We start from the raw sequence: 13,514 nt of genomic DNA on the forward strand, positions 1-13,514 counted from the left end.
ATCAGAAACTATATATTTGTTTACTAATTATACTTTTTCCTTTGTGATATCTTCCTTTCTTTCTCAAGTGGTCTTAATTTTTTCTTTATTCAATTATATCGAGCATTTTTGATAATAAAGAGAACTGTTGTGGTTTTTTTTTTGAGACAGAGTCTCACTCTGTCACCCGGGCTAGAGCTGTGTGGTGGCATCAGCCTAGCTCACAGCAACCTCCAACTCCTGGGCTGAAGTGATCTCCTGCCTCAGCCTCCCGAGTAGCTGGGACTACAGGCTTGCACCACCAAGCCCAGCTAATTTTTCTATTTTTGGTAGAGATGGGGTCTCACTCTTGCTTAGGCTGGTGTTGAACTCCTGAGCACAAGCAATACTCCCGCCTCGGCTTCCTGGAGTGCTAGGATTACAGGCGTGAGCCACCGCGCCCGGCCCTGAGTTCTTTTTAATTCATGCGGTTTGTCAGATGATTGCTTTGGGTCTCTGAGCCTACGCAGTCATTTTATGTGCACATAATAATTATTTTGTCTGTTTTCAATGTCTGTGCTCCTATTTCATTGGCCAGAACTTTCAAGACTGTATTCAGGGATACTGGTGACCGAAGGCATCATTATGTTGCTTTTTGTTTCAAAGGGAAAGCTTTTGCCATTCCCTTGATGTTGCTCCTGGCATGTGCGATGACATCTGTCTGCTCCTACCCAAAGGGGCTGGGATAATTCACAACAACCCCTACAAAAACCCTTGTCCGGCCCTTTGTGCATCTGGCACAAAGCAGCAGGGAGCTCGTTGTTTGGAAATACTGCTCTTCCTAGAATTCCCAGCTTGCCCCAAACTCTGAGCTCAACTGCTGGTCCCCTTCCAGCTCAGCCCCTGATATGCCGCTTCTGAAAGCCTGACTTCTAGTTATTCCTCCTCCCTGGCAGGACTGGGCACTCTCCCAGCCGATGTAAGAGCTGGTGTTTGACACTGGACGGTGGCAGGGCCAGGGTTACCTAGCGTAGCCCCTGACCAGAGTAGGCGTTGACAGCCCTACGTTAACGACATCCCTGTTGCTGGACAGAGGAGCCCTGTGGCCCCTCAGTCACTTGGACTTTTGCCCTTTTCCCACCTGTCCCCCGTCTTTTCTCAAACCTCAGTGAGGTCACCAGAACCACTGCCCTGCTCTCAAGCCTGCAGCACTTCTGGCACTGTGCTCTGGGGGGGGTTTCTAGTCCAGTGGGAAAACTGACATAAAAAGGGGTTAATACAATAGAGAGTGAAGAGGCTGAGCTGCTGGAGCAACTAACTGCTTAGGGCAGTTAGAGAAGGCTTCATGGAGGAGGTGACATTTGAGCTGGGTCTTGGAGCAAGAGTAGAAATTCTATGAGACAGATGAGGGAGAAGGGCTTCAATTATGATTATTTCCATATATTTTGTATTATTGTTGATGTTAGGAACAGGGTCTTTAAAACTATATTTTATTGCTGGCATATGGGAATATTATTGAAGTTTGCATATGTATTTTGGAGCAACCTGCAAAGGCTTAGGGGCCTAGAAGAGCCTTGGCTCTTTGGGGACAGGGGGCGTTTGCTGAGAGAGAGATGGGGCAGTGCTGCCAGATGCAGCGAGTGCTCCTGGGGCTCAGGGGTGGGGCGGTGACACCAGCAAAAAGGGTGACCTAGGAAGACTTCTGGAAGAGGTGGCAGGGAGCTGGCCTTGAAGCATAGAGAGGATTTGGATTGAGTGGGAAGGGGAGGGCAAAGTGGAAGGGAGGAGAGAAAGAACATTTGTAGCATCCCCGCCAGGTATGTGCCAGGTGCTTTTTTAGTCATTATTTTATTGCATGTATTTTTCCTGACACCCCTGTTAGGTAGATGATGATACCTGCACTCTACAGATGAGAAGACTGAGGCTCAGGGAACGTAAGTGACACTTAGATGAACGGGACAGCCTCATTTCTGACCTCGTGCTTTCAGCGTCTCCCTGCTGCCATATGTATATATATGTACACACACACATATGTATCAGCTTTATTGAGATATGTCACATACCATACGGTTCATCCATTTAAAGCATACAGTTCAATGGTTTTAATACATTCACAGAGTCATGCAACTATTAATATCACCACAATCCTAGACACCTTTATTATCCCCCAGAGAACCCCCTCTACCCTTTAGTCATCACTACCCCAGCCCCTGCAGCCCTAGGCAGTCACTAATCTACCTTCTGTCTCTATGAATTGGCCTATTCTAGTCATTTCATATAAATGGAGCAGTATGATCTGTGAGCCCTTGTGACTGGCTTCCTTTTTTTTCTTTCTTTTTTTTAAGAGACAGGGTCTTGCTCTGTCACCTGGGCTAGAGTGCCGTGGCATCATCATAGCTCACAGCAATCTCAAACTCCCAGGCTCAAGTGATCCTCCTACCTCAGCCTCCAGAGTAGCTGGGACCACAGGTGCGGGCGCCACTGTGCCTCGCTAATTATTCTACTTTTGGTAGAGACAGGGTTTTGCTACGTTGCTTAGGCTGGTCTCGAACTCCTGGTCTCAAGTGATCCTTCCACCTTGACCTCCCTAAAGTGCTAGGATCACAGGCATGAGCTGCCACACCTGGCCTCATTTCTTTTTATTTCAGGATCATATTACTTTGTATGGATATGCCACATTTTGCTGATCCATTCCTCAGTTGATGGACATTTGGGTTGTTTCCACGTTCAGGCTATTGTGAATAATGTCGCTATGAACACTTGTGTGTAATGTGTTTTCGCGTGGACGTATTGATATGTTTTCATTTCTCTTGGGTGTATACCTAGGAGTGGGGTTGCTGGGTCGGATGGTAACCCTGTGTTAGGCCATGCGAGGAACTGCCAGACGGTTGTGCAGGGTGGCTTCCCAGCTGCTGCCCGTCCAGGGCTTGCCTGCAGTGTGAAAGGGCTAGGAAGAAGGTCAAACCACAAAGCCTGTGTGAATTGCCTGTTTTCAGAGTAGACTACTGTGAAGTGCTCTTAAGACTGCAGCTTCACTGTCGAGTCTTTGATTATTGCAGAGGGACTTGTGGATTCTGCAGGGCACAAGGACACCACTATGAGTGCTGGTCATCATTGTGCTGCAGACATGCTACCAGCTAGCAGGCTGTGGTAATAGGGAAGGTGCTAGAATAAATCCTAAGGTTTAGGGTGCAAAGGAAGGACAGGTGCGAGTTAATGCTGATGAGGAAAGCCCCTGGAAGCGGGAGGGCAGGGTCTGAAGCCCAGTCCAGGGGAGATAGGCAGGAGGGCAAGGAGGCCGGGAGGGGGATGGGGTTGGGGTCCACGTGGGGCTGGGGCAAGCGTGTGGGCAGCTGTGGCTGATGCTCTGGTCTGTCTTCATCCTTTGGCTGCAGACCTGGCCGAGTGCAAGCTGGTTTCCTTCCCCATTGGCATCTACAAGGTCCTGCGGAACGTCTCCGACCAGATCCACCTCATCACGCTGGCTAACAACGAGCTCAAGTCTCTCACCAGCAAGTTCATGACGACATTCAGTCAGCTCCGAGGTAGGCCCTGGTCAGCTCCAGCCAAGAGGGCATGGCCATCCTGCATCCTTCAGTCTCTGACACTATCTGGGGTGTATCTCTAGAACCCACCCCTGATCAGCTAGAGCCATGAAGTCATCCCAAGGGGTAGACTTTGAAGATGGACCTGTGTTCTTGCAGCCTGGAAATCTCTAGGTCACTTCTGCCTCTAACTGGCTGTGAATCAGATTGACGAAGGGTCAGGGGTGTGAGTCCTGGAGTGATTCTCTTTTTCTGAACAGAGTAGTGGGGTGTTTGGGTCCTGAGGTTCAGAAGTCTTTACTTCCCAGTGGCCTTGGATGAGCCTCCTTCTCACCCTCCAATATAGCTTTGTTCTTCTGTGTTGCTTTTCCAGTTCAGGAGTGACAGATGCCAGGGATGTTGGCATTTTCTCTGCTGGGTACACACTGAACACGTGGACATGGTGCTTGGCAGGGCAATGGCAGGAGGCCAGCGGATGGGCCTTGTAGATTCTCCTGAAATGGCTCCTCTGGATGCATGAGCAGTTTGCACTCATGCAGGTCTGGTGAAGGTTGCAGCCTGCCCCCTTCACCAGAGAGCAGTCGCTCCAACCTTCTGTGAGACGTCACCGCTGCTCAGAGACCCATGGAGCAGAACCGTGGCCTGGGTACTTGTGTGTTTGCAAAATGGTGGGGCTGGAGAATTGCAGAGGGCACAGCAAGTCTAGAAGAGGTGGTTCCTGCCTTCTGGAACTCTCTATATGATAGGGACATGAAAAGAGTCTAAGATTTTGTTTAAAGCAACAAATACACAAAATGCTGATGGCACATGAGGGACTTGGGCAAGCCTTTCTCATATAGCTGAATGTAGCCTGGGCAGGCTTCCTGGAGGAGGTGTGAGCATTGGGCAAGCCCAGAAGGGAGAGGGTGGTATGAATTGGCAAACATGGTCCAAGGACGGGAAGTAGCTTGTACAGTGGCTCAGGAGGGAGCTACAAGCAGGACCTGGAATGGTGCAAACAGAAAGTCAAGGAGGAGGGATTAGTCTGTGTGGCTGTTTCTGAATGAAGCTCACAGAGCTCATCGCATTTGTGCCTGAAAAGCTTAAATGTCTATAATGGGGGTGGGGGGAGGGAACTAGGGCAAGCCCTGTGGATGCTTTTAACCTGGCCTACCTCGCCCACCTTTCTTTTCCTGGCAGCTGCTTCTTTATACAGATGACATAGGTCCTCACAGTCATTAGGCCCCTTGGACCAGCAGTTCTCATCCCTGGCTGAAATCAGAGCTTTTCTGCAAACACTGTTGCCTAGCCTGGATCCCAAGAATAGTTGAATCAGAACATCTGGGTGTGGGCCTGGGCCTAGGCTTTTGTTGTTACCTACACCAGTCATTCTAAAGTGACTATAGCTCAGGGGTTATAATTACAAGTTCCTGAGAGACTAGCTTGAAGGAATGAGTGACTCAGATTGGGTCTGCAACAAGGAGTGGTGGGGACTGTGGCAAGCAAGTACATGCCCTGCCCAGCCTTAGCCGGGTGTACCACGAGAGAAAATGGGCCAATGTTGTCCACTCTTCTGCTGATTTAATTGACACTGGAAGTAAGGATTTTTATTTGAATTTCCCCAGGTTTTACATAATATAACAGCCAATAAAACACATTAGCAAGCTAGATTTAGTCCATGGGCCACTAATTGAGAGACTCTCTTGAAAAATATTATTAATAGCACTGCCTCTGCCATCCTGTTTCATGGATGGAGAAGGAAGGTCAGGGAGGGAGGGGACTTGTCCAGGGTCTCAGACGAGTAGGTCCAGGATGGGAACCCAGGTTGTCCACCTTGCAGGCCAGGGCTGTCTTTTTTTTTTGAGACAGAGTCTCACTGTGTTGCCCGGGCTAGAGTGCCGTGGTGTCAACCTAGCTCACAGCAACCTCAAACTCCTGGGCTCAAGTGATCCTTCTGCCTCAGCCTCCCGAGTAGCTGGGACTACAGGCATGCGCCACCATGCCCGGCTAATTTTTTCTATATATTTTTAGTTGTCCGATTAATTTCTTTCTATTTTTAGTAGAGACGGGGTCTCGCTCTTGCTCAGGCTGGTCTCGAACTCCTGAGCTCAAACAATCCGCCCGCCTCGGCCTCCCAAAGTGCTAGGATTACAGGCGTGAGCCACCGCGCCCGGCCAGGGCTGTCTTTTTAAGCCACCTGCATTAGCTCAAGAGTCCTCTACTGCTGTGTCCAGCCAATTGGGATTGGGTATTTGCTTTCCAGAGGAGGAGAGAACAACTGAAAATGCATGGTGGGCGTTGTCCGGGGCCCCCAGGGAGGACACAGGCAGGTGGGTGGCTTCTTTGGGGTACGAGGAGAGTTTTTGTGCACTCGTTAGACCTTCCCTTTAGCACCTGCCGTCTCCCAGACCTATTTGGAGAGGGAGACAAAGAAGGCTGATCCAGCAGACTCCCTCCCCGAAGGAAGCCAGGGTTTCGGACAGACTCATCCTCACCGCTGCGACGTTGCTGTGACATTGGCGTGGACAAAATGCTGGAAGGAGCCATGGGGAAGGGAATTAATCCTTCCTGAGAGTGGCGTGGGCAGGGGCTGGGCATGGAAGCAAGAGCTTTCAAAGGACTTGACATTTGAGCAGTGCTTCGTGGGATGAGTAAGCAGGCCCTCTCCAGGGGGCACGGAGAAAGGTGCCAGAGAAAGGCCACTCACAGAGCCGCACATCGTCTCCGACCGGCTGCGGAATCATGTTTATCAGAGCACCCTCCGGTCAAGGTCTGTTGAAGGAGGCTGTTTGAGCTCCTTCCTCGCTGCGGCGGCTCCGGACTCCCCCCACAGCCTCAGATTACAAAAGGAAGGCCAGCGTGCCTGCTAATTGGATTTCACAGAGGCAGCGGGTCAAGGGACGTGGTGGACAGTGGTGGGGAGGGGCTGAGCTGAGTGTGCCCGAGAGATGGCTCTGCGCCTGAGCCTTTGTTATGGTTTTTCTTTCAATTAGAAAAACCCTCTTCTTTCGCATGTGAACAGGAGGCTTAAACAGGCTTTGCTGGGCTCTGCAAGGCCTGCTGTGTCCTCTTCTGGGTACTTGACAGAGGTGGGCTGGGGAGAGAACGTTCTGCGTCCTCCCTGCCTGCCCCGCTGTCTCCAGGCCCGAGGCTCGAGGACCCCTCAGGGGCGGGCCGTCTGTAAGCGATTCCACAGCCTCGATGTCCTTCACCCATTTCATGGAAGGAAAAAGCCAGACCCGAGAAAGCCGAGGGCACAGATGGAACTGGTCTGATGGCAGGTGGTCCCCCCACCGTGGCTGTGGCTCTGTCCCCTCTTCTCCTGGATCCCTGTCACCCCGCTTCCTCCCTAGCTGCTCAGCTGTTTTTATCGAGCATACCTGGGCCTGCCAGACACCAGAGATATATGAGACACGCCTATGGAAATAAACAAAGACCACCCACATGAGAAAAGCAAAGGCTATTTATTCTGAGTTTGCTATATTGCAAGAGAGTCAGCCACCACCACTGGTGTTTTGGAAGAGACTCAAAGGCAGGCGGCACAGTGGGACAGCTGTATTGTAGAAATAAGGGACGCCTTCAGGTACTCTCTGATTGGCGGCTGTTGGCAGGGGGAAGCCGCAGACTAGAAGCGGGGCGTCGTACGTGATGGTTAGGGGCGCCTATTTGGCTTTCTCTGGTTGGTCCTCAGTTGGAAGCAGGGACAAAAGTCAGGGATGCCGTCAGTTATTAATCAAGCCCTGACCATTAGGACCAGGTGTTACAGGGGATATTGTTTGGCTTCCTGGATTATTGCTAGAGACAGAGTCTGACTCCCTACCACGCGTAGCAGGCTGGCGTCCTGCGCCGGTTACTGTAGCTAAGGGGTTGGTTTCCGGCCAGGTTGCTGCACGTTGTGGATCCGAGTTCTGTTTCTACACTTGGTCTGGTCATTATCTGTTTGTATATTCAGCCTCTCACACCCCTGCCTTTCAGTTCAGTTCAGCAGATCGTCACAAGCATCTGTGCTGGCCTGGCCGCGGGATGCACGGGGCAGTGACGCGGGAGCCCCCATTCATTGAGTGCTTAGCTGTCCCGGCTCCACGCCAGGTGTCCTCTGTGCATCGTGTCATGTAATCCTGGTAGCACTCGTGCCATCTGGGAACGATGAGAAAACTAAGGGCTGGACGTGGCCCTGGAGGAGCCGCTGTGTCGCAGGGGAGGCGGGTGTCTGAGCAGACTCCCTCCCCATGGCGGGAGGGGCGACACAGCAGGCGTTTGCCGAGCAGGCGAAGTCAATTCTGCGTGGTTAGGGAATCAGAAAATCTCCAGGGGAAACGACTTGAAGCCGGGATTTGACAGATGAGTAGGAGATTGCCTGGTAAATAAGGGGGAGTGTCGAAGCATCTTTCAGGAAGATGAAAGGTTGTTTGGGAAATGACTGGAAAGGTGGTACGAGACGGTTACAGAGCAGAGGGACTGGCTGAAGGGAGCGATCGGCCCAAGCAGGGGTATTTGGGAAGAGTCCTGGGAGGTGGGCGTGGGACAGACCCTGTGGAAAAGGCAGAAGGAAGCATCCCAGCCAGGAGAAGAGCTGAGTCCAGACGTGAGGCTGGGAAGGTGCGGGAAGGGGCAGAGCCTCCACGGCCACGTGCTGAGGGAGGTGGTGAGATCCTTCTGCCCTCGAAGCAGGCGAGTCCCCTCACCGGGGGAGCCTGGCTGGGGAGCAGGGAGGCAGCCCCTGGGCTTTGGCTGGCTGAGGGCAGCCCGCGCAGGTGCGGGTGGGCTGGGAGTCGTCGGCTGCTGTGGTCAGCTGGGCTGGGTGCCTCTGTGGAGATGAGCTGACCCAAAGGCCCTGCAGCAGGAGAAAAAGGGTCAACAGAGCTCGGCCTGTCAGAGCTGGGCCCCAGAGGGCTGCTAGCTGGGCGCTGCGGGAGCCCCCGTCCCTGGAGCAGTGTGGCGGTGAGACATTCTCCGGGCTTGCAGCTTGTTTTCCGCTGTGGTTTTTGAGCAGCAACAGGCTTCTTTGCCTGTTTCTGATGTTTTCCCAAGTGTGTGTTCTTTAAGCTCTCCTGCCAGGGAGATGCCAGCCAGCCAGAAGAAAGTACGGTTCCCCCTCAGAGCTCGGGTCACTCTGGAGCCAGCCCTGCAGGGCATGACGCACCCCCCCTGGAGGGGCCTGTCTACAGAGGGCGGCTCACCAGGGGCCCTGTTGTCCTTACCACCTGGGCCTCCAGGCGGCAGCTCCTTTGTTTGCTGTTGGAAAAAGTGGAGCAATTTTCCTCATTACCTCTGTAATCAGGACAGGTGGGAGGGAGGCACCAGGGCCTTTACCTCTGGCAACCCTGAGAGTCTTCTGCTCTGAGGCCCCCTCCCCACGTGCCTGGTGCCTGGGGGTGGCTGTGGGCAGAGGGGCACGGAGGAGCCAGTTTCAAGCAACTGAGTTCTCGCTGACATGAAGACAGGGCTGGTCCCTCTGTTCCTCAGGTCACACCAGCCAGGCTGCCATTGACCACGTGTGGTGAGGAGTCTCAGGAGGTATTTGGGGATGGGGAGGGGTGTGCCAGTGGACAGTGTCGGTCAGGGACCCTGAAGGGCTCATTCCCTGGTGTTCTGGAAAGGAAGGGGGTCCCCAGGCATGATAAATTTCCAAAACTGGGCTGCGAGAGAGCTGTCCTCAGAAAGGCCATCAGGGCGTGTAACCCCAAAGCAGAAGGAGATGGGGGGCAGTCACAGCACGCTGTTCTTCCCCCACTTGCTACTTCGCTTCAGCCTGCCATGTTTACTGTTCTTTAGCCGACATCGCTTAGTGGACAAAGGAGAAAAGAAGAGCGATACAGAAATGTGCCGGGAAGCCAGGCAGACATGCAAGCTTCGTAGCGGTCAGTCGGACCCTGACGTCCAGTTGTGGTCTGGGGTCAGGCAGATCTACTTCATCAGGGCCGCCTACTACTGGAATAGTGGGGTCTGTGAGTTATTCACAAAGGGCGGCCTCCAATGGCTGATGATGAAGAGTTCCCACCCGATACCGAGGTGGTGATAAGGTTGTGACCCCCTCATGCACGCTTCTGGGCAGTGGGTCAGCCCTGCCTAGCAGTGTTAAAGGCACCCAAGTGACATGGGCTTCAGCATCCTTAGGACAGAATCCCAGAGATGAGAGTAGCAAGGTCCAAGGGCATTTTAAGGCTCTATGTCAGAAAGCAGAAAAACTACCCTGCAGAGACCAACCAGCCCACAGAGCTGGAAAAAATAAATTAAATTTGCTTTGGAGGACAGTTAGTAGCAGCCTGGAGAGGTAGTCCTGCCATGAAAGCAGGAGAGCATCTCCTCCATCCTGCCTCTTAACAACCCCTGGAAAGCAGCAGACCTCAGCAGCCCCTCTGCCTATCTAGCCCGGGTCTCGTGTGCCAGCGGGCATGGGGAGGAGGGCACACCTAAAGCATTGGGACGGTGTGCCTCTGAGCCAACTCAATGCGTCTGTCCTCCAGGGTCCCCATGTGACAGAGGACTCTGCAACTTCCCTTCACTTCCCTCCTCCAAGTGCTAAGCACAGATCTCCGTTGCTCCTGGCTCTGCAGTTTAGACAAGTTTCCATACTTACCTCTGCCTTTCTTACCCACTCCCATGTGTTTCTCTAGTTGTTCCTGTCCCTGACACACCTGCCAGAGCTCTAAGGTTTCATTTGAAAAAATGTATCCATTCACTCGTTTATTTTTGAGTAGGCAATAGTCGCACAAAACACAATATTCCAAGGGTTGAAAGGATAATACGCAAAAATGTCTCCCTTTCTCTCCTGTCCCCAGACATCCAGTTCTCTTCCTGGAGGCAGCCACCGTTACCAGTTCTAGAGATATTCTATGCCTATGTAAATATAAACGCACTTAATATTAGTGGCCTTTACAATGTACCGCCATGGGCAGGTACTGTTGTAAGCACTTTACAAGTATAAAATTATTTAAATCTTTACAACTCTGCAAGGTGGGTACTCTTATTATCTCTCTCTCTCTCTTTTTTTAAGCAAGGAAACTGAAGCAGAGAGAGCTTAGGTAACTTGCCTGAGGTCACAAAAAAAAAGGAGGTTGAGACTGCGGCTCCAGAGCCAGAGCTGCTTTATAAACTATTCATGGGAGTAGGGGATGCGCACTGCCTTGTGTCTTGCTTTTGTTACAGTATATTTTAGAAAGTTGGTACAATGAGAGCTGCCTTAGTCTTTTCATAGGGCAGAATGTTTGGTACTTCATTTTCGTCTGCCCCAGACCTGGTTTAAAGTGTTTTCTCACCTCTTCCCTTTATCCACCCCAAGGAGTGGGTATGGCTTTCAGAAATGCCCTCTGACCCCTGTGGGCCACACCTGTCTCTGTGTGGAGCTTCCTCAGTACTGAGCATGAACCAATTTTTTGTTTTTATATATTTCGGAATATTATGGGGGTACAAGTGTTTTGATTACTTGTTTTGCTTTTGTGCAGTTTGAGTCAAAGTTATAAGTGTGCCCATGACCAAGGTAGCATGCATTGTACCTGTTAGGTATACATTTATCTGTCCCCTCCTCCCTCCCGCCTATGTGGTTTCCGTTGAGTTTTACTACCCTATACGTGCACGTGGGTGTTGATCAATTAGTTCCAATTTAATCATGAGTACATGTGGTGTTTGCTTTTCCATTCTTGTGATACTTCGCTTAGAAGAATGGGCTCTAGTTCCATCCAGGTTGTTACAAAAGGTATTAGCTCACACTTTTTATGGCTACATAGTACTCCATAATATACATATACCTCATTTTATTAATCCACTCATGTACTGATGGGCACTTAGGTTGTTTCCACATCTTTGTGATTGTGAATTGTGCTGTCATAAATATTCACGTGCAGGCATCTTTGAGAAAAAAACACTTTTTCCCCTGGGCAAAAACACAAAAAGGGGAATGCCGGAACAAAAGGGAAGGCCAACTTTAAGTACTTGAAGGAACCGCAAAACAACTTCCAAAAAAGGTGGAACAAGTTGCAAGCCCAACAACAACGGGGGAAGGGTCCCTTCCCCCCCGAACCAAAACAACAACCGGTGGTCCGGGAACTTTTGAAAAAAACCAATCCCAACGGGGGTAAGGGAATTTGGGTTTGGGGTTTCGCTTTGCATTTTGAGCATGGGCCATTTGAAGGACACGTATTGCCCCGCTTGACCATATGATTCTGCCCTGCCAGGGGTCCTTGCATTCGGGACCGTGATTGCTCGCTGCTGCAGGGTCAGAGCTGAGGGGCTGACTGATCCTCAGTGGGAAGGTATTTTTGGAGATGCCACGTTCTCTAGTTGACCGGCTGTGTAATTACTGCAGGCCAGCTTTGTCTGTCTATTAATGGAATCAGCAGACCTCCTCTCTCTGCTGGGGTAAATCTAAGCCTCTGAGTCAGCCTTGGCAGTGGTCCAAGATAAGGCTGATGCAGGAAGTAATAAGAGGAACTCGGGGAAGAAGTCCATTTAACAGACGCGGGAAACCACAGTTCAGTAGGTATGATAAATAAGAAACTGTCATGACTGGGGCTGCTCTCAGGCTGGGGACAACCTTGGGAGTGGGATGGAGTGGAGTCTTCTCCCAGAGCCCCTGTCCATCCCAGGAACCTGGATTGTTTGACTCTGAGCCCTGGAGCCCCTAGTTCAACCCCCTGAGACCAGAGAGGGGGTGGTGAGACTCTGGGCAGACAGCCAGGGTGCCGAGACCCCCGGGGTGAGAAACAAAGTCAGATGTGGCCTTGGCTGGGTTCAGTTGGAAGCTCAGCACGTTGGCCGACCCGGTGGCTGGACTGTGGGCCACGCTTGGTTCTCCCTCTGAGGTGGAACCGATACAGAAAACCTCAAGTGCCCAGGTCAGGGCCGCATAGGAGATAATAAGAATGCAAAGTCATCAGCAGCCTCGTGGCAGCAATTGGCCTCTCCAGGCCTCAGTTTCCCTATCTGAGAAATGGGGAAACATCTACGCACAGTGATTTTGTGAGACTGGAGATAGTGCATATAAGGTACCCTGCGCGGGACCTCATGCGTGGAAGATTCTTGATGAACAATGGCTCTGATGGTGATGATGGTGACACTATGGGGCCTGACTGTGTCTATGAGAGGACTCTGGCCAAGTAGTCAGGAAGATGGTCCAGTCATAGAAATCTGTCTCTACACAAGGAGTTTCAGTAAGAACAGAATTGGAGAGATCCCCAAGTCCAAGTCTTCAGGGATGGGGGACCTGAGGCTCAGAAGGGAGAAGTAGCTTGGCTGACCCATCTCCAGGCAGATGTGAGGAAAGACGTCAGCTCAGGGTCCCCGGGCCCATGGTCAGGCTCCTACCACGGAAGCAGGTGCTTTGGCTACCAAAAGTCTGTCTAATGCAAACGGGGCATTTTTAATTAGTTGGATACATATGCCTCGCCCTACTGCACAGAGGGTTTGTGGAGCTTGTGAATAAGGCAACTTGGGTATAGCAGGGGACACTGGTGTAGGTGCAGAAGTAACTCAGGGACCCTGTTGGGCCATGACTTCTGAGGCGTGAGCCTCGATGGTGAGAACCTGCTCTCCCGCCAGCCCCTCTCACGGGAGGGAGCAGGCCCCATTATGTCCAGTTTGAGGCCTTTCCCGAGAACGCTTTCCTCCCATGGGGCTCAGACTTGACCACCTGTGAGATTTACTGTGACAATTTTGATGGAATTTGGCACATAAAGCCCTAGGAGGTGGGCAAGATGGGGACTTCGACAGGGGTGGGGCATTCACTCCAGGAACCCGCTCTCGTTGCCCTCCCCTGGGGACGGGGCCTAGAAGCAGTTCCATGGTTTAGTTCTCGCCCAAAACCTACCAGGTTTATTATAAACAGCTTTGCCCTCATAAATTTGGCAACTTAGAAGAAATGGACCATTTTCTTGAAAACCACAAACTGCCAAAACTCAACCAAGATGAAATGGACAATCTGAATAGGCCTATGACCATTAAAGAAATTGAGTTTCTGAATAAAATATACCAAAGAAGAAATCTCCAGGCCCAGGTGGTCTCAGTGGATAATTCTACCAAACTTTTAAAACAAGA

General features: G+C 51.4%; 1 protein-coding gene across 1 annotated transcript in view; it reads left to right on the plus strand.

Annotated features, from left to right (window-relative positions):
- LRRC20 (leucine rich repeat containing 20) overlaps nucleotides 1-13,514 on the plus strand; it is a 67,227-nt gene that overhangs the window by 26,906 nt on the left and 26,807 nt on the right. The window contains exon 3 of the mRNA XM_012658419.1: nucleotides 3,354-3,503. Coding sequence (XP_012513873.1) covers nucleotides 3,354-3,503 — 150 coding nt within the window. The remainder of the gene's footprint in view (nucleotides 1-3,353; nucleotides 3,504-13,514) is intronic.

The sequence above is a fragment of the Propithecus coquereli genome, unplaced genomic scaffold (assembly GCF_000956105.1).
Source record: "Propithecus coquereli isolate 6110/MARCELLA unplaced genomic scaffold, Pcoq_1.0 Scaffold117, whole genome shotgun sequence".
NCBI classification, from domain to species: domain Eukaryota; kingdom Metazoa; phylum Chordata; class Mammalia; order Primates; family Indriidae; genus Propithecus; species Propithecus coquereli.